At 36.7% G+C, this 25675-nt stretch overlaps 1 protein-coding gene across 2 annotated transcripts in view; it reads right to left on the bottom strand.

Annotated features, from left to right (window-relative positions):
* NBEA (neurobeachin) overlaps window positions 1–25675 on the bottom strand; it is a 384945-nt gene that overhangs the window by 23810 nt on the left and 335460 nt on the right. For both annotated transcript variants that reach the window (XM_032219812.1, XM_032219813.1), the window contains exon 49: window positions 17694–17861. In XM_032219812.1, the coding sequence (XP_032075703.1) occupies window positions 17694–17861 (168 nt within the window). The remainder of the gene's footprint in view (window positions 1–17693; window positions 17862–25675) is intronic.

Below are 25675 nucleotides of genomic sequence, written 5' to 3'. Positions count from 1 at the left end.
TCCCTGCTTAGTATAGGATCTATTATACTATCAACATATTTGATAGATGATCACTCCACTCAGAAAAACTACATAAAGGAATGCCAAAAACTGATGGTTTCCAGAAGGGTGCACTTGATATTTATTGTGAATGGGTTTTTTGCCATTTGGTGTCTAAAACAATACTCTAATAACAATACAATCCAGTAATCATGAAATAAATGGACAAAACTATCATAATCTTGTAATCATCACAATTAAACAGCACCATGCTTCAACAAAATCTCACCACATAAACAGGAACTTTCTGTCACAACAGGAATAAGTCTCTTCTGACTTCTGGTAGTTTTAAATTATAATAAATGTATATTGTCACAAGCTTTCATAGTATAGAGCTCACTTCCTCAGGTGCATGAACTGTTACCCCAAATGGCAGATCAGCTTTTTATTTCTTGAGGCAGTTAAGATTTCCTTCATAGAAAAAAAAAAAAAACTACTTGCTGCTGTTTCCAATTTTATAAGCATGAATAGAGCTTTTTTATGTTAATTAGGTGTTTGAAGATACTACTGTCGCATGCTGAGTGTTTCATCTTATACACTATACAGGAAGAATATTGTCCAAGCACATAATTTAAAGGGCCTAGGTGAAGTCCTTGAGTTTTCTTTGTAATACTGAAAATCAGAATCGCTACTGCCAATCACTGCAGGAAATAATTCCAAACTAAACAATCCAAGAGTCTAACTTGGCATAAGGCCATTTCCTATTTTTGGAGCCAGATGAAACTATTTTGAAGTCTTGCTGTTGCCCTTTCCTTTGCAATTCATACTGCTGAGCATGACCAGATTCCCCTCTTTCTTCTATTTCATGCATGTCCAACTGATGGAAAATCGACAATCTATGTAAACGTAGAACATGGAGCTTGACAATATGTTATATGACATTTACATTTAAAGCAGCAAGGATGAAATGCCCCTAATACATTTTTTGCTATATAAAAGGTTTAAAGGAGGATTTCCCAAACTGGGACATGTCTTTCTTTTTAGAAAGTACAGACAGAGTTCAGGGCAGGTGTGAAGAACATTATAGTTATCTTGTTATAATAAATCCACCTTTCCCAAAGATTCAAGATATGGCTTCCATTGTTCATTTTGGATCGTTAGGGAAAGTGGTAAGGTAAAGGTAAAGGTAAAGGTTCCCCTCGCACATATGTGCTAGTCGTTCCCAACTCTAGGGGGCGGTGCTCATCTCCATTTCACAACTGAAGAGCCAGCGCTGTCTGAAGACATCTCTGTGGTCATGTGGCTAGCATGACTAAACGCCAAAGGCGCACGGAACACTGTTACCTTCCCACCAAAGGTGGTTCCTATTTTTCTACTTGCATTTTTACGTGCTTTCGAATGGTTAGGTTGGCAGAAGCTGGGACAAGTTATGGGAGCTCACCCCGTTACATGGTGCTAGGGATTCCAACCGCCAAACTGCTGACCTTTTTGATCAACAAGCTCAGGTCTTAGCCACTGTGTCCCCTTTGTGTACATTGTGTGTACATTAAGATTACATAAAAGGGAGCTGTAATGGCAAAAAGATTAGGAACTCCTGGTCTGAAGGAATGCCAAACGATTAGGTATTAATCCAACAAATTTAAATACCATATGCAGGATAATGTCTTTAAATGTAAGGTAATACCATATTAAAAAAAATGTCAGTGAAGACAAACTAAGTCCTCTTTATTGTATTTCTGTTTTATTTTTCTTCCATTGAACAAAGGAAGCAGAATAATTCTTACTGCTTTTTCGTATAAAAACTCAACTTGATTGTATTCTGTTTAGAGCAGACATGATTGACAGCTCACTAGGTAAATAGCATATGCAGCCTGAAAATGTTATTGTTTCATACTAATGATATGAGATATTGCTTTTTTATTTGTGTTTATAGCTGTTAAATAGCATTAAAATCTTCAGAAACGGTGCGAATAGAGCTGAAGAGTATTGATTTCAATTTGACATTAATGCATACAGCTTAGAAGAGCTTTTGTTTTGTTTTTAAAAAGAAGCAATAACTACTGTAAATCCTTGGTTGTTAGAATAAGCAGACAAGAATTCTTGTCTATTTTATAAAACTACTAAACACAGAAAAATACTTATTTTCAATTCTTAGTAACTCTTTTTTGCTGAGAACACTGCAGAACAGTGATGGAATCCACTATGTGAGTTGATGTGGTAAGTGTAGAGTCACTTATTCTTTCTCTCTTTCTGGAAACACTTTCTCTTTTCTTTATTTTCTCTCTCTTCTTCTTTACATTTGCAGGTTGCTGGACAAAAGGTCAAATTGTTCTTTCCAATAGTGTGATCAGTCAGTTTCTTAGATCAGGCCAAGGGTAGCACTCGATTTTCTTTCTACTATTCTACAATATATTTATTTGTGCCTTCAAGGAAGAATTCACTGGACAAGTCAGTTTCAAGTTTTCTTCACAGCATTTTTCAGAAGTGGTTTGCCATTGCCTGCTTCCGAGGGCTGAGAGTAACTGGTCCAAGTCACCCAGCTGGCTTTGTGCAATATCACTGGTTACATACTGTATTTTTCAGACTATAAGACACACAGGTGTATAAGACACAGCAAGATTTTGAAGAGCTAAGTACGAAAAAAAGTTTTTGTCCTCCCCAGCCTCCAGGAGCACTCTGCAGGCTTCAGCAGGGCTGGGGAAAGGCAAAAATGCCTCAGCTTTTGCAAAAAAGGCCTGTTTTTTTTTTTTTTTTTTTTAAATGGGATGCGGGGACGGGGCTTCGGGAGGACAAAAGTGGCTGTATTTGGTGTATAAGATGCACCAACATTTTCACACTCTTTTAGGAGGGAAAAGGGTGCGTCTTATGCTCTGAAAAATACAGTATATTCATACCAGAAAGTCACTGTTTAAATAGTGGTATTTATATTCAATAATTTATACAGATACTTAGCCTATCCAGCAGTTAGCCATTAGACACTTGCTCCAACTGCTGTGACCTACAATGATAAAAAATATCTATTTCTGTCAAAGAGTTCATCTGTTAAAAATGCCGCAAGCTATTTAAATCTTCTGCAAAAAATTCTTTTCTTTCTTGCCATCTATTGTATGATTTAGGTTTAGGTTTTAGGTTTTATTGGGATTTATATGCCGCCCTTTTCCCTGAGGGGACTCAGGGCGGCTTACAACCACAGGGAAGGGGAAGTGCAAGGTCAAAACAAACACTTTGTGAACAAAAGAAAAATAATAAAACACAACTTTCATTCAACAATCAAACACTCGGGCGGGTAATTGGAAGCCTATCCCCAGGCCTGCTGGGAGAGCCAGATCTTGAGGGCTGCGCGGAAGGTCTGGATCGTGGTGAGGGTGCGGATCTCCATGGGGAGCTCGTTCCATAGGGTCGGGGCAGCAACAGAAAAGGCTCTCCTCCGTGTGGTCGCCAGTCGACATTGACTGGCAGATGGAATTCGGAGGAGGCCCAGTCTGTGCGATCTGATTGGTCGATTTAGGGAGGTAATCGGCAGAAGGCGGTCTCTCAAGTACCCAGATCCACTACCATGGAGTGCTTTAAAGATGGTCATCATTATCCTGAAGCGCACCCGGAGACCAACAGGCAGCCAGTGCAGCTCGCGGAGGACAGGTGTAACGTGGGCGAACCGAGGTGCGCCCACTATCACTCGCGCGGCTGCATTTTGGACTAGCTGTAGTCGCCGGATGCACTTCAGGGGCAACCCCATGTAGAGCCCATTGCAGTATTCCAGTCTAGAGATCACAAGGGCTCGAGTGACTGTTGTGAGGGCCCCCCGATCTAGGTAGGGCCGCAACTGGCGGACCAGGCGAACCTGGGCAAATGCCCCCCTGGTCACAGCTGACAGCTGATGGTCAAAAGTCAGCTGTGGATCCAGGAGGACTCCTAAGTTGCGAACCCTATCTGAGGGGTATAAAATTTGACCCCCCAGCCTAAGCGTTGGTGTATTAGCCAAATTATTGGGGGGGAAACACAACAGCCACTCGGTCTTATCCGGGTTGAGCACCAGTTTGTTAGCACTCATCCAGCTCTTAACGGCATCCAGACCCCGGTTCATCACGTCCACCGCTTCATTGAGTTGGCACGGGGCGGACAGATACAATTGCGTATCGTCCGCATATTGATGGTATTTTATCCCGTGCCTCCGAATGATCTCGCCCAGCGGTTTCATGTATATGTTAAATAGTAGGGGGGATAGGACCGAACCCTGAGGTACTCCACATGTTAGGGGCCTCAGGGACGATCTCTGCCCCCCTACTAACACCGACTGCGACCTGTCCGAGAGGTAGGAGGAGAACCACCGCAAAACAGTGCCTCCCACTCCCACCTCCCGCAGTCGTCGCAGAAGGATACCATGGTCGATGGTATCGAAAGCCGCTGAGAGGTCAAGGAGAACCAGGATGGACGCATAGCCTCCATCTCTGGCCCTCCAGAGATCATCGGTCAATGCGACCAAAGCGGTTTCTGTGCTGTAACCAGGTCTGAAGCCGGACTGGAAGGGGTCAAGATAACTAGCTTCCTCCAAGGCCCGTCGAAGCTGAAAGGCCACCACCTTCTCAACAACCTTCCCGATAAAGGGAAGGTTGGAGACAGGACGAAAGTTGTTTAAGATGGCTGGATCTAACGATGGTTTCTTTAGGAGGGGTCTCACCACCGCCGTTTTGAGCGCGGCGGGGAAGTGCCCCTCCCGAAGGGAGGCGGTGACAACCGCCTGGATCCAGCCATGTGTCACCTCCCTGCTGTTGGCCACCAGCCAGGAGGGACACGGGTCCAGAATACAAGTGGAGGCACTTACAGCTCGGATGGCCTTGTCCACATCCCCAGAGGCAACTTCCTGGAACTCAACCCAGAACTGATGTGGCAAATGATCCTCCTGTGTCTCAGCTGGATCTACTGCGGTGGAGTCCAAGTCCGATCGAAACCGAGCTACTTTGTCCGCCAAGAATTGAGCATAATCCTCAGCCCTACCCTGCAAGGGGTCTCCCGCATCCCTCCTATTAAGGAGGGAGCGGGTTATCCTGAACAGGGCGGCTGGGCGTGACTCGGCGGACGCAACCAAGGAAGAAATATATGATCTTTTTGCAGTTCTTAATGCTCGGACATAGTCCTTGGTGCAGGTAGTTAAGAGTGCTCGGTTTGCCTCGGACCTATCGGACCTCCACTGGTGCTCTAGGCATCTCCTCCGGCGTTTCTTCTCCCGGAGTTCCTCGGTAAACCAGGGAACTCTCCGGGATCCACTGACCCGGAGGGGCCGTAGTGGCGCAATCCGGTCGAGAGACTCCGACGCCGCCGAGTACCAGGCGGCAGCCAGAGTCTCCGCCGAACTGTGGGCGAGGGTATCAGGAATAACCCCAAGCTCCGTCTGGAACCTCAAAGGGTCCATAAGTCGCCTGGGGCGGAACCACCTGGTCGGTTCCTCCTCCCTACGGTGGGGGTTTGGCCTCCGGAAGTCAAGCCTCAGTAGGCAATGGTCTGACCACGACAGGGGTATGATCTCATTACCCCTCAGACCAAGATCACACATCCACTGCTCCGAGAGAAATACGAGGTCGAGCATGTGACCCGCTGCATGGGTTGGGCCCCGAATTACTTGGGTCAAGCCCATGGCTGTCATGGAAGCCATGAACTCCTGCGCCCCTTCAGAGCGTTCACCGAGCGATGGCAAGTTGAAATCCCCCAGAACTATAAGCCTGGGGAACTCAACTGCCAGCTCGGCTACTGACTCGAGGAGCGAGGGGAGGGATGCTGCAACGCAGTTGGGAGGCAGGTACGTTAGCAGCAAACCCACTTGACCCTTGAGGTCCAACTTTATCAGCAGAGACTCACACCCGACAAGCTCCGGAGCAGGGACCCTACGAGGTAACAGAGACTCCCGGATTACAATAGCCACACCGCCACCCCTTCCCTGGGCTCTCGGCTGATGAAGCACCTGAAATCCCTCTGGGCACATCTCTACAAGGGGGACTCCTCCTTCTGTGCCCAGCCAGGTTTCAGTAATACATGCCAGGTCTGCCCTCTCGTCAACAATTAAGTCCCGGACGAGGGGAGCTTTGTGAACAACAGACCTGGCATTTAGCGACAACAGCCTGAGACCAGGGTCCTGACTACTCGCGCCATCTGGTCTTGGAGTGGGACTCCTAGGGCCGGAAGGAGGGATCTCTGTAATGTAGCGAACCCTCCTTCCCCGGTAATGGCCAGCCCTAAGGTCCCCGCCATATCTGCCTCTCCCTGTCACGACCGCTATGCTCCGACCCACTCCCATGTCCATGGTCCCCCCAACCACCCCAGTTCCTCCCGCCTTCCCCAGCAGGTCCTCCGAGTCAAGCATTCTCATTTATCCACTCTAACAAATCCCACGTAAGAATTTAAAACATATAAAATACAAAGGTAACAATTACTAAAAGTGGGCATTCATTCAATTCCAAGCAACTCCCATACACTCAACATTCTAATTAAAATTGCGCAGTTATAATATATAATAATATGGAAACAGTGGAGGCAGCGATGGTCTGCTCCTCTCCCTTCTTATGTCCTGGATTCTTTCCTGGATATCCTGATTAGAGGATTATGTACATTATATCCTTTACCAAACCACTAAAAACTACTCATAAGCAATTGCACTGTAATGTCACCAAATTTGGTTGAAAGGCATCAGATTAAATAGATTAACCTAGCAGAGTAAAAAAGGATCAAAAGTCCTTTTGGGTCTCTCTCTCTCTCTCTCTGCACAGCTAGAATGAGACAGTGAGGATGAATGGAGGATGAATATTGTTATAGTTAATATAAATATACAAACTAACTCTATTGAAACAGTATTTATGCATATTGGCTGTGTGTGAAATGAATATGTCTTTGATTACATTTGGTACACTGGCTAAAAATAAATGAGGTACAATGACTGTTTCTTTCCACTTAGTTTTATTTGTCATTAGACATGCTAGAAAACTTAAAATAAAGTGTACTTATCAGAATGTATGCCTTAGGGCAAGTCAGTGTTTTCCCAACATGTTTGTCTGGAGTTACTAATGGAACTGTTTCTCGTGAAAGGATCTCACGTATTCCCCTTTGCCCACCCACCATGTGCTCAGTTAATTTCAGTTTTTATTTGTATAAGAAACAACATTGGATTTCATTATATATTTAAGGCGCCTAGAGACCATTGGCTGAAAGGAATATTATTCTCTTCAAAATTAAATGCTAAAATTACAAAATGCAGTTTTGAGTACATTGAAAGTAGAAAGCTTTACTATGAATTTGAACCTATTCCTTCTCTCCTGATAAAAAATGCTTTTTGGTGCTCGTGAAACTTGACAGCAATTGCTTACAGCTGCCTAGTTTAACTATAATTTAAAGAACTCAATTGTGAGCTTTTAAAATTAGAATTGTATCGTACATTAAAGAATGCTATGTTTATTTTTGAGGACATAACTTTATTACCATATATTCAGTCAAAGTTTGGGTAATTTTTGCTTATTAGTTTTAGTTTTACTTACATTTATTATATTCAAAGCTATTGGAAGTTTACGCATGGGTTTAGATCTAGGCAAGGGACTATAAAGTAGTTTATAGTTTGCTGCCTTTTTAAAATAAAGAAAAAAATGAATTATTTTACAGTCTATAACACAGGAGCCAGCAGCGCTTATCTTCAGTACTTACTGTACTCAAATTTAATGCAACATTAAAATTGAATTTAGATCTAATCATACTCAGAGAAGAATTCTACCTAGCTTGTTGTGGCTACTAATTCCAGCTGTTTAAAATCCTTTATTTCTGATTTGATTTCCCAAGAAAGTTCCATGTCTCATCTAGTCTTTAAGAAAACCAGTTCTAGAATATTGGTATTATCACTTCCCACTTTTTATATAAACTTGGCAAGGTGCCTTTCATATCACAATTGCCTCAGAAAAAAAGGTTACATCAGAAAGTGGAGAATTATCAGATTTTCAAATAAGCCTTCTATATAAATGGACTATGTATAAATGAAATTTTTAGTCACTGGGATTATAGTTCCAGGATTTTTTCCTCTAATGTCTCTGCCTAGTTCTAAAGAAAGCTAAGGACAGAAAATCCATATCCATGCCTTTAAAATTATCATACCTGAAGGCTAAACAAGACAAGAACTGTCAAAGGCATGAACAAGCTGTTGCCTTCTTAAAACAACAGCATCTTTGAAAGGCAACTACAGAATATTTATCACTTTTTGGGGGGGTCAGTCATGTGTCCAGTTTTAGAAATAATAGTCCTATGGTTGAAGACAGTCTTGTCCAAGCTTACTTGAAAGTCCTTAGATAAACATAAAGTAACTTTTTAATATCTGTCACCTGGATGACAAACAGAGCAGGCAAAAAAAATTATCTGCTGGCCATAGTTTTTCCTCTACAAAGCAATATGTTACAGTTATATTTATGTAACATTATGAAATTAAAATATCAATTAACATTTTTAAGTTCCTTTAAAAAAGGCTAGCCATTTGATGCAGTGTTTGCCTTTATCCTCTTATAACCTTGTTCCAGGGAAGCATGAAAACTCATGCCATCTTCTTTTGCATGAATAACAAAGAGTAGAAACATACATTTCCATTAACAGATGAAATCACTCTCAAATTGGTAACATATGCTCTAATTTTCTTTTCCTCTAGAAATTACATGTAGAAACAATAATATAGCAGATAAACAAAATTTGGTATTGTATTCTTTTATTTATTGCAGCTATGAATTCTTTCTGTGGGACAGGTCACAGCAGAAATAATGGGTGGAGGCTGGAATTAATCAGGCAACTCTTCCAATGATACTTGATCATGGAGAAATGTATTTTAATGGAGGTTTTTGTTGTTGTTCTGACTTATTATAGAAATAAAATATAACCATATAAAGCATTATTTTTTATGAGTCAAATAAAAAATAGACAAGTTTAGTAAATCAAATAATATAATATCAACATTTCCTTACTTTATATGCACAAGACTATATTAAATATTTAAATACAATTTTATGTTCCATCAGTCTGTAAAACACATTAGAAAAGCATTTTCCTATATAGTAGAAAGCTACTAAATCAAAATGAAATTTCTGTCACCGTTCTACTAAATTCAGTGCTAAATTTTCTATCTTCTCAATTTATATTACACAGAAATGAAATATCCTTTGGGACAATGTAAACTCCAGCCTTTATTATCTTAGCCTTGTTTCTTATTAATTTGAGACTCAACGTACAGAGAATGATTCTAATAAACGTATTTGATCTGAACATGTCCATTCACAAATTAAAGACTCTCTTCCTTCTTTGAAGAAAGATAAAAGATAGATCCAATGGAGGCTTACACTAGAATAAAGTGGATGGGTCACTGATGCTGTTGCTCTTGTCATGTACTGTCACAAAATGGCTAACAATTAGATTATCAATTCACAAACAGGTGAAGCTGATGAAGATAAGGAAGCATCCTTCAAATCTGAGTAAAGAGACAGTGCTTTGATTCTGGATCCGGCCTGCAAGGTGCTTAGATCTGGCCAATGTGGTGCTAAAACAGAGCTCGGGAGGGCTGCAGGTTGCCCTCCCGATCTCCATTTTCACTGGCAGAGGGTTGCAGTATGCTGCTGCAACCAAAAACGTAGCTCGAGAGCCCATTTTCGCTGACAGAGTGCTTGGGCCACCACAGGTGCACCCAACATGAGTGACGTCCAAGCTGGCCATGCCCACCTTGGCCACGCCCACCCTGGATCCCAAGGTCAAACACCACCTTGATGTGGCCCTCCTTGAAATCGAGTTTGACAGCCCTGATCTATGTGGCTGGGAGAATATGATTCAGATACTCTGTCCAGATTGTGGAAGATGTGGAAGCCCTGAAGCAGGTCCTCTCAGCTGTAGCTTTCTGGTTCTAGAATAGCTTGTCTCTGTCTCTGTTCTACCCTCAGCAGAGCAGGTCAAAGAACATAGTTCTTTCTCTTTGTGTCATTTCAGTACAGCATTAAGACAGTGTAAACATGTAAATAAGCGTCAGGGCTTCAATTGCATTCTTTTGACTGATGTATTTTCTATTTTGGTCTCCTACAGATACCACTAGTTTCAATATACAAATGTGATTTATAAATTTTTAAAAAATTGATGGGCAACAAAGACTACGTATCCAAAGAAGATCTTTTTGCCATGTTATGCATGTTTCTTCACTTGACTCATCAAATTTGATGACCTCAAAATGCATTATATTTATTTCTTACTTATTTATTAAACAAATATATATGGTCACCTAACTCACACATGGTGATTCTGAGTAGTGTAGAACAATAAAAATCCACAAATATTATAAATATTGTATCTAGAGCAGGGGTGTCAAACTTGATTTCATTGAGGGCTGCATCAGGGTTGTGTTTGACCTCAGGGGGCCGGGTGGGCATGGCCACCTCAATGTCACTTGTGTTGGGGGTGCCTGTGGTGGTACAAGAGCTCTGCCAGAGAAAACAGACTCCTGAGTTCCTTTTTTGGCTGTGACTCCTCCAGCCCTCTGTTAGTGAAAACAGAGCTTCGGAGGGCCATGTGCAGAACTTGTGGGCTCCATTTTCGGCTACGATGGCCTCCTACAATGTCCTGCCAGTGAAAACAAAGCTCAGAAGGGCCACATGCGGCCCTCCCGAGCTCCATTTTCACTGTCAGAGGCACCGCAGGCCAGTCCTTCACTGTTTCCAGGGCAGCCCTTCAGGCCAGATCTAAGTACTCCATTGGCTGGATCTGGCTCCTGGAGCTTGAGTTTGACATCCCTGATCTAGAGTAACCATTCTTGGAGGAAAGGTACTTATCTCTTTATAACGAACGACATGTGCACAACCATAATTATTTAAATGATCAATTCTAAAGTCCTTTAACTTAGAAACTTTGGATGCAGAAGATATATATTGATAAGAAGAATCACTTTTAAAAACATATATGCAAACAAATATTTTATAATATTCTAACAATACAGCATATTTGCCTCTTCTACCTTTATTTTTCAGAAAATGCCCAGAGCTACAAAATGGTAGCATTCCATCTATTTTGTTAGAGATATCTTGTTGGTCTTTGACAGCCTTATCATGTCAACTTTCTGCAGAAGCATAGTTTTCAACAACAAGAGGAATAAGTATAAAACTATGCTTCCTGTGGGTATATTTTACTATGGTAGATCCTGGGGGATGATTTGTTATTTCTGTCAGATCAAACAAAGAGATAGGAGAAGAAAATAAAATACAATAACACAAAATAAAGCAGTGGAAAAAAAATCCAAAATCCAATATTTTATGCTAGGAAAAATCATCAAAATATAGTGAATATCAAACATCTTCAAAATAAACAAATACTGTACAGAAAAAGTGCTTTCAAGATGTCTATGAAAATCAACTGTCAAATCTTGCTCATTTATTGAGTGGCTCTCTCCCACCCCTTCCATTGCTAGTGTGGCTGGATTTTTTTTATTAGGGAACAAATAAAATGTGATATTTCCAAAGCTTCGTAAATACTCCCCAAGAGTTCTAAGCGGATAAATAATACTTTTGCCTCTTTTTAAACTCACAATAGTACCCTGTAAATTAGATGAGTCGGGAGATAATCTACAGACCAAAGTCAGTGTGTATAACTGAGTATGGATTCAAATCAAACTCACAATCATAATGAAACATTTTATTACCTCATGCATGAGCCTAGCTACTTTTGCAAGATGTAGTGATGGCCAACAACATGGGTGGTTTTAAAGGAGTTCTACATGGTTTTACATAGTTATAAAATTATGAGTGGCATTATTAATAATAGTTGCGTATTGAATTATTGCTTACTTCTAACTACTGAGGAATAAAAACAGGACATGATCATTAAACTTTTGTGATACATCAGATTGGTTGGTACATTGGACTAGCTAGGTTTCTAGTCTGCAGCAACAAAACTTCTCCTTTCATTCATTTCCTACTGCAGAGTGCCAGAAAATTCTTAGGCTGCATTAGGTATACAGACATCCATATTTAGGTGGAAAACATTAAATCTATTGAATCAGCAGGATATCACAATTTGAAATTGTACCTCATATATTATATAGAGCTGAATACAAGGAAAACAGTCTAGAATGAATATACAAAGATTAATTGTTGAATATAATTCTTCACTAACTTTTAAAAACAATACTAAGCATAAACCAACTGTATCTATAAAATGTAAATGAGAGTTTGGCAAATATTTGAAATAAGAAGTGAATAAAATAAATATTGCATTTGAAATACTAGCTCCTGCAAAGATACAGAGAAAAAAAACCTGCTTTTAAAGTTGCCTCTGATAAAGGTAATTACATTTAGGGCATCAAGCCAATGATTGCTATTTAGCCATTTTAATTTCATGTTGTGATGGAGGACCAAAACATTAGTGATATATTGACATCACTACATTAAATTAGTTTCGTAAAAACACATGTCATGTCTGTTTGTTCAGAAGAAAAACTAATAGCAATACTATGTAAGTATCATAAGAATAGGTGTAATTTTTGCAAATGCAGCTTGAAAAGCTACTACTCAGTTTTCTTGTAGTTTAATTTGTAAGAATGGAATTTCAAATGAAAGATCTCCTCTAGAGAAGCAAATCAAAGTTCCCTTCAGTGAGTTAGTTTGTATTTTACATTAAGAAAAATTTTAAACAAAATTGGAAAGGTGGGTGTCATGTAGCAAAGCAAAGCATTAGCTTCCAGAATTTATTTTCAAGAATGTCCTTGGATGCTATATAGAATCTGCAGCTAAATGCCTTGCTTGTAAATATATTCACATATCCAGAAAAAACAAACAAAACAAAAACAAAGCTGAGTGTCTGACTGGCAAAAAGCCTTATTAATTTGCTTTTCATTGTCACTGGAGTAGGCAAATTCCCCATGAAACCATCTTTTTTGGGCATCAAAGACATATTTTGAAAATGCCAAATGCAGCCAATGTCTTTAAAGGGATTGGGATACCTGCTCTAAATAGTTACTTCTAATACAACAGAATATACCTAGTTGAGGGTTAGGGTTAGAGCCTTGGTGTTCTCTGAATTTGGTTGCTTTTTTGCAAATTTTTCATTACCTAACTGGATATGATCACTAGTGGATATAGGGTTTTTCCTCTAGGGTTTTTCCTCTATGTATATATTATTCCTGTCCCACTTTCTACTTTCATTTTGATGGATAGATATATCAACAAATCAGAGGAAAACTATGGATCTAGGACTCATAGCAGAAATCATAATGCAGTATTAGAAACTACTGTACTTCTACACATAGAACCAAGAGTATGGATCTGCTTTGTAAATGACATTTTTGCAATCATAAAAATGGAATTAGAGAAGACACATTAAACAGCCAATAACGTATTTAAAGAAACAACATTCCCAAGAAAAGAAGAAAACAACAACAGGCTACCTTTTCTGGATATTCTCATGAGCAGAGGAAATGACAGCAAACTAGAAAGACAAGTCTATCAAAAAACCAACCCATGCTAATCAAGTATTCTGTTACCAAAGTAACAATCTTATCTCCCATAAGAGAAGTTGTGTAAAAATATTATTCAGACAAGCACAAACACACTGCAGTAACCTTGAACATCAGAAAAAAGGAAGGAGACTGCCTATACAACATCTTCCAGCAAATGGTTACCCATATAACTTTATCAAAAAGTACCTGATTACTCAAGCCACTACAGTAGTTAACACAAGGTATTGAAAAGAATAACATGACCATATATCAAAAACATCTCAGAAACACAGACTATTATAATACATGGCATCACTGTAGCACGTGATTAAATTAAAGCCCTCCAAAATATCTTAAGTAAACCAAAAGACTAGCAGTCCAAGAAGAAAAAGATAAGATGTAATTGTAACATACAGTGGAGTGTAACAGCCAATATTTAGAACAGATATTCCGAAGACCAGCGGAGCACATCCATGAATATTAATTAGCAATCAGTAAACATGATGTAAATTCCTTAATATTACAAGGCTTTATACTCAACTACAAGTTCATCTGAAAAACTGAGTATTATAGACCAAGATAACTCCTAAAATTTTAAGAAAATTTATTGAAGCTTGCCACTCAGACAATCAGCCGTTGACAGATACGTATATAGAAATAAACCATATTTACACACTACTCAAAAGAGACAAAAAAGCAAAGAAGAAAATGAGACTAGAACACATTCCCTCCAGCATAAAATATCTCAATAAGCAGTGATTAATACTAGATAAACAATCAAACAGAAAACAATACCAGAAAGAAAGAAAGAAGGAAAGAAGGAAAGAAGGAAAGAAAGAAAGAAAGAAAGAAAGAAAGAAAGAAAGAAAGAAAGAAAGAAAGAAAGAAAGAAAACTACAGCCCCAACAACACTGGCAGGGCAAGCTACTGTAAATAAACAGGGAGCAAACCCCATGCTCACTAGCACTGATGATATTCTCTAGTTGGGCAATCAAATATCCACAAGCAAGCAAGCAAGCAAGCTTAAAGAGCATGAAGGACTCCATAGAGCTGTTGCAATATTTCCAAATGGAAACTTGCACACAGTTCATGAGTGCTAATGAAAGTACTGCAAAGGATATTTCTTTGTACATATGACAATGTGCCTAAAATAAAAGAAAACAATCGAGAAATTGTATACAAAAACTTTGAAATACTACACTGTAATCTACATTCAATGTGTCCACTAATTCTATACATTAACATTCTCACAACCAGTATTCTGATGATAGCTGAAAAGGCTAAAAACATTGGTTGGATTTATAATGTACACCAATAGTAAAGACAATCCCAAACAACATCTAGGGTCTAATGCAACTGCTGTTTACATATTAAACAGGGATGCAGACTTCGTAGCAGAGATGTTCTGTCATGTTTCTCCACAGGAGAGGGCTGTCATGGAAAAGTTCATTATCAATTACTGTTGTACACGTGCAAGATGAGTTAAGCTGTCATAATTTCTCAGCTAGAAATCCTGTGCTGTCAAAGAATGTCAACTTTTAATCTGACATATGGAAGAAAATTATCTCTTATTCTGACCTCTAATTTCGTGACATTTTAATGCAATAATTGCTGTGGTTAGTGCTGTAACTATGATTTCACCTGTCAAGGAAAAAAAACAAATCAATATCCTTGAGATGTTTATTACATTTTATCTTTCATTTTACTAAATTTCTTGGTTTTGAAAAAAGGGAAACTAGGGAAAGGGAAATTACATCAGGATTCTTGTAAATGTTATCTGATGAAACTAGAGTTTGCTATGTTTCTAATTTGTGTGTATCTCTAACAATAGTTCCTTCTTATCCCCCAATGAAGCACCATTTCATTAGACTATAAATAATATCTGGACATATATACAATAATTAAAGAAAAGTGGTTTGGCTTGCTCATGGAATACAATACATCTAATGGGAGAAAAACCCCTAAGTGTTAAATTAGCCTTTTATGAAAGGGGTGTGTGTGTGTGCACGAGGCGGGCAAAATGAAATATGACTCCTCTTCCAAAAGGAAGATTATTTTTACCTTGTCCCTAATCTCTTTATACAGTAAATCAATCTTACAGTTTAATCAGATCTGATAATAATTTATAGAAAAAAATAAGGAAAGCATAACTTGGTACATGTTTACTGTCAGCACAAATATTCTCTGTTAGGCTTTTTATGGTCAAGCAAATTCAGCTTCTTCATTGACTCTGCTTGTCAGAAGCTGGCTGAGAAGGTTGCAAATGGTGATCACATGATTTCAGGATGCTGCAATCATCATAAATAAATACCAATTGTCAATTTTGATTACCGTACATGACTTTGGGGATTACGCAATGGTCATAAGTGGGAGAAGCCCCTGTAAGTCACATTTTTAGCGCTGTTGCAACTTCAAATGGTCACTAAACAAATGGTTGTTAAATTTAGGATTACCTGTATCAGAAGGAAGCTGAACAATAACACACAAACACACGCAAAAGAATAGAAATCCTAAAAAATCTTATAACTACTTCAGGGAGGATAATTGGAAATGGAGAAATGCTATCCTAATCCTTGTCCTCAAAAATTCTCTTCAAGAAGTTTCTTTCTTGATATGTTCATAGTTAATTTATTAGACTTCCTGAAATAAACGAGAGTGAGTTGCTCGGGTTTCATTGAGTCAGTTGGGATGATGAATTAAATTTAGATCCAAATCATTTAAAGTATTTATTTGTTAAATTTATAGCCTGCCTTTCCAATATTAAAATGAAAGATAAAAAATATTTCAACTTTTTCAATGACTGCATGAATACAATCCATGAAGGCCTTCAATTACCATGAAATAGGGTTCTAATATCTCATAATGTATAGCATAGCCTAAACTGTAGAAATGTTACAGAAATATATTGTAATATTTAGTTTGTGAGATAATTAACTAATTAACTATAAAATTCTGGATTCTTGGTTTTTTTTTGGGGGGGGGGAAAGAAAGCTACAAGTATTCTACTGCCTTTGTTTAAATTATTGCTTGTTTTGCATACAACAGATGGCAGATATCATAGGGCATGGAAGCTTATGTATGCAGCATCAACACAACAACACTCATCTTGCAGCTGTTGCATCTTCACACTTTTCAACCAAAGTGAATTTTGAAATAGAATGTTTTATATTTCTGTGTTAATCTAATAATAATTTTCCTAAGATAAATTGACAAGCTACGAGGCAATACATTGAAGGACATTTTGCAGAAGCCATTTTTTTAAAGTGCTATAAAATACTATACAAACATGCTAAAAGAAACCTGCATGTTTATTCGTGTTTGGGCTATTTTATTTTCTGTGCATTTATTAATGAATAAACAAATAAAAACAAAAACAGTATGTATAATAAATGTACATATGTATGGATTTCAAAATATCCAACTTTTCTAGTTAATAATTTATTAAATATAACATGTTAGAAAAAATACATAATCCATTTTAACTTCACTTGATCATTAAATCAATATAACTGTAGAAAATCCAAAGGGATATTTGTAATGTCAGCAAAGTTCTCCAACATCTAATCTACATTTTAATAACATATATGTTGTTTCATATAAGCTCAAAAGAGAAATAAATTTTTAAACCAGATTTCCATCTTTCACTGCCTTGGATCAATTATTCAAGATACAGATGGCAATTCATGGTACAACAAATAAGTTTGACCAAGTGCAGTTATACAGACACCTTTTTATTTTGAAGTACAGGTAGTTCTTGACTTACGACCACAATTGAGCACAAATTTTTGTTGCTGAGTGAGGCATTTGTTAAGTGAGTTTTGTCCCCATTTTATGACCTTTCTTGCCACAGTGGTTAAGTGAATCACTGCAGTTGTCAAGTTAGTAACACGGTTAAATGAATTTCTGCTTTCCAGTTAACTTTGTTACAAAAGGTGATCACATGACCCTGGGACACTGTAATCATAATAAATATGAGTCAGTTGCCAAGTGCTGAATTTTGATCACATGACTGTGGGGATGCTGTAATAGTCATAAATGTGAAAAATAGTCATAAGCACTTTTTTCAGAGCTGTTGTAACTTCAATTGGTCACCAAACAAACTGTTGTAAGATGAGCACTAAATGTATTATGGGATTACAAAATAAAACAAAATAACTCATTTTTAAAAAATGAAGAGCAGTAATTAATAATTTTAAGATACATTTATCATAACTGAAGGGAAAAAGTGTGAGGTACTTACTTCTCTGAGGACAGGATCAGTGATACTGTCAAGGTTTATGGAACCTTCATATGTCAAGTAATGGAAAACATTAAGTGCCCGCACTGCTTCTGGCCCACGCTGCTTATAGCCAAATATGAGATCAATCCATTGGTGAAGCTGACAAGATACAAATTCACTTTCCAGAGCCTAGAAATAAAATCGAGAGGATGAAAAAGGAAAAAAATGCTTATCATACAAGTACCATTTTCTATTTCTTTTACAAAGCCAATGGCATAACAAGATGTCTTCTCAGAATTTCCTTTAAAATTCATAATATGCTTGCTACAAAGTTTGTAAATGCATGTTTTGTGAGCTTTTATTGGCATTCAGTTCTTCATGTATGCTTTTTGCTCTATTGAGAGCTTATTGGGAAACATCAATAGAGGTATTAAAATATTTATTTTATGAGGTGGGGCTTGACGTCGCAACGACATGACATGCAATCTTGGGGCTCCAGGATTGCTGTCGATATGTCTGTTGCTGGATGATCCTTTTGGATCTAAACTGTTCTGGAGGAACGGTGATAGTGAAGGGCATGTCCTGCTGATTTCAGGGGCATCGCAAAGCCCCTGATTGATCCAGGAAAAAGCTCTTTTTGCCTGCTACAAGAGAAGCAGCCAATATGGCTACAGAAAGTTGGGACAAGCCCCTGAAACGGCAGCAGCACAGGAGAGACAGTGTGTCAAAATGGTGAGAAAAATCTTTATTATTAGAGAAGAGAAGATCCAAAAGACTCAGAGTTAAAATAAAATTGAAGACAGAAGGAAACAAGCAGCAAATTTACTCTAGTTTAAAACTATTGTGTTATCTTTTTCACTTTAATTGTTTGTTTTTTATGGATAGATTTTTACAAATGCCTCTTACTTTTAAACTGGACTGGTCTCTCCCCCCCCTCTTCCTCTATACTTTTCCCAATTTTTTTTTGTGTTTGTGGATTAAAAACCTCTTTCCTTGCAAGGCTCTGCCGGATCGTAATCTTTAAAAAAATTTTTTTTCTCTTTCTGGAGAAAAACCCTTTCCGGAGCTCAGAGTTTAGAAAAGAGAGCCAAAAACAGAGGGAAAAGATGTAACACTGCCATCTAGTGGCTAGAGGCTTGGCAACATCTGATATTACAAAGCTATCGGCTTGGTTTACTGAAAGGGTCAGTGGAAAAAACTTCACTGAATTTGTTTGAAACCTAGCAAAAGCCTTGGATGTTTTAGTGGCAGTGTTTATAACTTGGAAAAATGGCACTATATGAAGAAGAAAAGGAACTAACATTGCAAAAAATTATGTTAGAAATTCAAAAACTCTTAATAACTACAGAGAGAATTGAAAAGAGTCTTGAATTTATAGATCAAAATACAAAATATCAAAATATAGACAGTACGGAGGGAAGAGTTGAGAATACTTATAAAACAATGATGAAATTTGAGGACAGAGTTCAAAAAATTACAGAGACATATGAAAGTGGTAAGAAAATTGTTGACATTGACAGCAAATCGAGTGTGGAGGGAAATGATAAGTGCGGAATACGGAAAGGAGAAATTGATGAATTGGAACTCTATCTCAGATGTCAAAACATAGATGAAGATAGGGGAGAAAATTTGGCAGAGACAATGAGAATAATTTCGGCAGAAGCACCAGTGATAACAAAAGTCAAGCAGATGAAAGAACAGATGGAGGGTTTCGAATTCTTTTAAGATATCCAATGAACAACAAGTTGTCAAGAGAAGTCCACATAAGACTTATTAAGAAAACACTTAGAATACAGATTCTACAAATGGCAAGAGATATTGGACTGCACTATTTCTGGAAGGATACAGGATGATGAAATGAAATGTCACAATAAAATTTAGTTAAATGTAGTTAAATGTTGAGTATTATGTATAAGATAAAGTAATAATAGCTATAGTAAAATAAATGATCAATAATGATAATAAAGCATTTATATATACTAGATTGATAATATGAAATTTTATATAAACTGTAAGTGAGAATAATGGAGATGATGTTGAAAAGCCTTTCTATAAAAGATAAATAATTCTATATAGAAGAGAATATAAATATCATTGGATGATTTCAGGATGATGAAATGAAATGCCATAATATAAATTTACTTCAAATTTAATATGCCTCATATAAAAAGGATGTAATAGCTATGCTTAATGGAAGTTTAACAATTATAATAATTTGTATAAATATATATTAGATTGATGATACTAATAATGGAAAAACCATGGAATTGAAAATTATTAGAGAATGTTATTAATGCTAAAATAATAGAATGATTTAGAATAGGATACAAAAAATTCTTTATTATTGGATATATTGAAGATGATATAATGAATTATAAGATACATGGATTCATGTTTAGAATACCTTATTTAAAATGGTGAAACAATAATGATAATTAAACAAATGAAATACAATAATAATGTATACAAAGATATTTGATTGACAATAAGTGATTTTTGATAAAGCTCAAGTGATGACTATGGAAAGGACGGAGAAAGATTTTATAACCAATCGACACACTGTATGTAGTTGAAGAGGTTTTTTATGTTATATGTCTTGCGTGTTTATGTTTGAAAATAAATTTTTTATTAAAAAATATTTATTTTATGTTATTGAATCTAGCACAATCATTCAAATCAAAGCATCTTTGATAGAACCTATTGAGACTCAGCTTTAAAGGAAACCAGTTAAGAGGACTCTGTCATTTCCGCATGTTATTGGTTCAATTGTAAAATTATACTTTTTCTTTTCTTTTTACTGTCCCATGAACCCTGGAAAATGGAATCTATTAAGGTTTTCTCTGAAACCTTAAAAATTATGTCAAAATCTGGATACTAGTTGATTGGGATCTGACCAAAGCAAAATAAATTGGAACTATTATTTATTTTAGTTTGGAACATAGACTGATGCAGTCTAAAACAACCAAATAAATAAATAAGAAATAAAATTACAGTTCCTTTTTTGCATATCACTCTGTTGATTCATATTAAGTTTATATTTCTTTTTCTTTCTTTCTTTTTAAGGATTATAATAGCAATAGCAGAGCAATAGTATTTAGGTTTAAATTATATTAGGTCACCAAATAATCAAGTCAGGTATCTTTCATCACATACTTGAAAAATCTAATTTTTCTTTCAAAGTGAAGAACACTGTGTGTGTGTATTCTTTTGAGAGTGGGTGTCAGAATTTCATTTTTTATGTGTATCGGTGTGTTCTCAGCAAAATGTGACAATAAAGCTTATCTTATCATATCTTATCTTAGTCTGTTGCTAAATTCCTTTCTGTCATCATATTCATCTGCCTCTTTAAGAAAATATATTCCTATCCCTGTATACCATATTTTCAAATTAAAATAAAGGCAAGTTATAAAATTAAGAATACTAATGAGCTTTGTGGCTTCTTACTGGCCATATAATTCTTCAAATGCAGCAAAAGCCTTTGTTCCCAGTCTTAATGCATTAGAATAGTTTGTTAAAATCAACCTTGTGAGGCAATAGATTTCAATCAGTTTAAGAAGTACTATTCCAGGTTAACTGGATTGTAGAGCACCAACTGTAAAATCCTGGCTTTTTTTATTCCAATTACAGATTATAATTTTACAATGTGTATGCCATTTTTCTACTCTTGAAGAATGGTGTAGATGTATATTTAAACCAAACCCTGATTTATAGAATTTTAAACAGTACCAAGTTATTATGAATTTCATAAAAGGAAACGGGTAGATAGTGGGTAGCAAGATTTTGAAGCCTTATGTTTTGTTACTACCTCAGCCTGTTTTTTTCAATACAGGTTTCAGATGGAAATTATTTAGAATAAAAATGCATGCTCAGTTTAGCAGTAGAAATATAGCCTTGAGCCATATGATTTTATCTGCCAGTAGTCATCCATATTAATCAGAAAATAACATTACTAGCTAAATATGAGAAAAATATTCTGCAAAAAAATGGCTAAACAAAATAAAAGCTTACAATATTTTTTTCTTCTTAAATCATTGTTACAATTGTATGCCCTAGTAAATGGAAGCTAGTCCAATTGCATCCAGTAAATTTTGTTTCAGAGTAAACAAATATAGGACTACAGAGAATGGCAGCAATTCTAGGTATGTGTGTTAAACAAGGTTGTGAGGAGAAGGATGTCAGAATTACATAATTATTATATGCAATGTAATTTTTATTTAACAGATGCAACAGATAGATTCTCCATTGTAAATGCAAATCACATAAATGACGCAAATTTATAATTTGTGGTAATAATATTACTGCAGGTAATACAGTCATTGGATGAATAGGCAATTGGGAATAATGAATACCTGTTACCTTAATTGATTAATTGGATAAAAGTTTCACTGTATGTTATTAATTATATTTTCTCTTAGGGTGCTGTCACAGAAAATACTGTGTATGTTACTACCAATCTTTTTGGCATGTAGAAGAGGCCATCACAAGTTTATTATCAATAGGCAAATTAAAATGGAAATCAACAGTGTAGGGATTCATATTTTATAGTTTGTTCATAAATGATACTAAATTAGAGATTCGGAATAAGATGGCTTGCTTTGTGGATGACAAAACTAAACATTATTTTTTATTTCAATTAAAATTACAATAAATTCATGAAATTCTTATTTAAATCTAATCAAATATTCTAAATATATTTATTAATTTTTATTCTCACTTATGTGAACAATTACAGCTTTATAATAACTTTTGAAGGAACTTTTGAAGATCACATCCCAGTTTTGTAAATACAGAGGCTAAAATACTGAATTAGAATTATTGAGATCCTGATTTAAGTAATTATTGAACAAAAGAATCTATTGGATACCTACAACCATTTGGCCTTATTTAATCAAATAACTGTGATGATCAAAGTATCAAATGTCATTGTAAAGATCAAATAGAAGGCGAATATATGGAAAATATGAAGGACAAGATATGAATAATATGCATAAATAGATGACTGTTTAAGAAGCAAATTGGAAGGGAGAAAATATATTGAATATGGACGTGATCTTGGACTTCTATAAAATATCTATATATTTTCTAAATGACAAAACTAGCATATTAGGTAGAGGAAGATATTTCTTGAATCTGAAAGTATATTTCTGTTTGTTATATTCAGCACTGCAATTTATAGTATACTAAAATCTGTGCCTTAAATAATCAAAACATTGTCATAATTAGTTTTGGATTACAACTGGTCATGTCTTGAAATTACAAATGCTTGCTTTAAAGGCTTTGCTGTGTCTCTGTGTGTTTTACATTACAGTTTTTTACCTTGATTTAACATGCTTGGCTTGTTTCTAAACCTGCTTTATTTCAGACTCTCATGCCACCACAAGTCTTCTGGGATCAAAAAGCTCAGCAAGACTACGAAGTCACATCTGTGAAAAGCTTTCTTCCCTTTTTTGTAAACTGGTAGATTATGATTGATGAACCCAGCATTAGGGTAATGTTAGCAGGAACACTTACTGTTTCTGTCCTCTGTGACATCATTGAGGTCAGGCCATAATCATGTTAGCATTGAACACAATGCTTTATTAATGTTTCATGGCTATGTCAGTAGTAATCAGTCCAGCTTGCTATGGATAAATTAAACTGAGCCAACAATCACTGATGTATAAATTGAATGCTCTTAAAATCCACTGAAACACATCCTAAAAGTTACTGAATATAATCACTCCTCTAGCGTTTTTAATAAGAGCAATCTGCACAGGAATTTTTTCAATAAGAGATTATTGTATTAGTACTTTTCTGTATTATGATGACCAGAAGTGGACATAGTATTCCAAATGTGGCATCACCAGTGCAGTATAGAATAATACTACCGCTTCCCTTGATCTTGATACTCTCTCTTTGTTGATATGGGAAGAGCCGGTATGTGTCAGAGTATGACAAATTTTTCAACTTTCAATTTGCAAACATTAAAGATGCTCAAAAGTTGTAACATACCTTGGGGATTGTAAAGATATTTTTGGTACGTAATATAATTTAGACAAATTAAGTAACTAAACAGCGTAACTAAATGGCATAACTTTTTAACATTTTGTTTGTTTCAGGGAATCATATATAGCAAATATTGTGATGGCTTATATAATTTTTGTCATGATTTTGTCATGAGCTTGGGGAAAGAGAACATCTGATATTTATTCCATCTTAGATATCAGACTGAAATCCAAGAGAAATAAGAAAAGTATGCTATGCTGATCTAGTGCAGAACCATTTAGATATTGACAACACTGTGGCATCAAGTGGAAGTTTTTAGATTCATGTGCCATGGAAATCATTGGAGAAAAGGCAGACTTATATAAGTGGATATTCCACTTGAAGTGAAATGGAGATTGGCTGCTGCTGTATAACATGAAAAATATGGTAGAAGTGTGCTTCCCTGGAGGAAAGATGAGAGATGCTGGGCAGCATCCAGTTAGAAAAGTGAGGATATTTCAAGAAATACTACAAGGGGTAAGTACTGGAGTTGTCACATCAATGAAACAAAAAAAGACAAATATAGTGCCAATGATATTTGAGAGTGAGTATATGTATAGTTATTTCTCTGCTAGTACTAGAAAGCTCCAAATCAAGAACTAAGAATTCTTATTTGTTTTTGGAATGAAAATTTTTGTGCCAGGAGAGAAGACTACAATGGTAATATATAAAAATTAACATACTGAAAAAAAGACTAGCTTCCTTCATAGAATAACTATAGGTGGCAATATCTGTCCACAAATGTAAATTAGATCTAGAGATATATTATCATCCACTGATTAAACGACAATTGTGAGATGTTGAATGAAACCAGAAGTACAAGTAACTTATTTTAATAATTGGAGGTTTCACATAGATTGGGTACATTATGCCTTAGCCATGACAAAGAAACCAAATTTCTGAATAACTTAAATTAATGTGCTTTAGAAGAACTGGGTTTTGGAACTTACCAGAGAAGAGGCATCTTTAAATTATATCCTAAGAAATGACCAGGATATAATCATTATTAAAACAATAGGAAATGATGATTATGATACTATTACATTTAGGAGGTATGCAAATCAGTGGTGGATTCTGGGCGGTACGGCCTGGTATAGGCAAACAGGTGGTAGCTGGGAGCAGTGGCTACCGTACCAGAATGGTGGGCCATTTGGCCCACCCACCTGCCCGCGTTCCTTACCGCTTTTTGAGGCAAACAGGCCAATTGCGCACACACACAGCGCGCAGCACCTCTGCGACCTCCGACGAGCAGCTGAGTGTCACTGGGCGGTGGCATGCCCGCTGAAGACGCCAAGCCCTGTCGCAGCATACTGGTTGCGACGGGATCTGGAACCCACTACTGATGCAAATGTATGACACTTTTACACAAATCACATTTCAGAAGAAGAAACCATTAATAATTAAAAGATTGATGAAAAAGAGACTGAAAAGAAATGTCAACAGAGCCAAATCTCTTCACAGTATCAGAAACTTATTTTAAACCACTGAAATTGGTTTAGTCATTTCTGGAAAAGGGTTCAATGCTGGGAAATGTGGAAGCACAGAAAGGATTACTAGTAGCAAGCTGGATGAACTTACTTGCAGTGGTGAAGAGTGCATTGGAAGACATGAAAAACCAGTTTAAGAACAGATTTTCCTGAAGAAAATCTAGGTAAGCAATAAAGCTGACATTGATTTGATGGCACATAATCAATCAAACAACCAACTTATGACTAATTTAATATGAACCAACAGGGCTTTCCATAGTGTTCAGGAAGCTATAAAACCCGGGAAGTTTTTCTGCAAATAATGGAAAGACTGTTGCTATAAGAAGGATAAAAGGACATAATATATGGGGGGAAAGTATAAAGTTGTACTAAGGAAATAATAATAATAAAATAATTTAAGGAGCATACTATAGAAAGAGAGACCATCTGGTAAGGACCTATTTAAATATATTCAAATTAAAAAGTAGCATGCAAAGAGGTTGAGCTATAGGG

The sequence above is a fragment of the Thamnophis elegans genome, chromosome 6, assembly GCF_009769535.1.
Source record: "Thamnophis elegans isolate rThaEle1 chromosome 6, rThaEle1.pri, whole genome shotgun sequence".
NCBI classification, from domain to species: domain Eukaryota; kingdom Metazoa; phylum Chordata; class Lepidosauria; order Squamata; family Colubridae; genus Thamnophis; species Thamnophis elegans.
The sequence above is the reverse complement of the archived record's forward strand: the minus strand, read 5'-3'. Positions and strand labels throughout refer to the sequence as shown.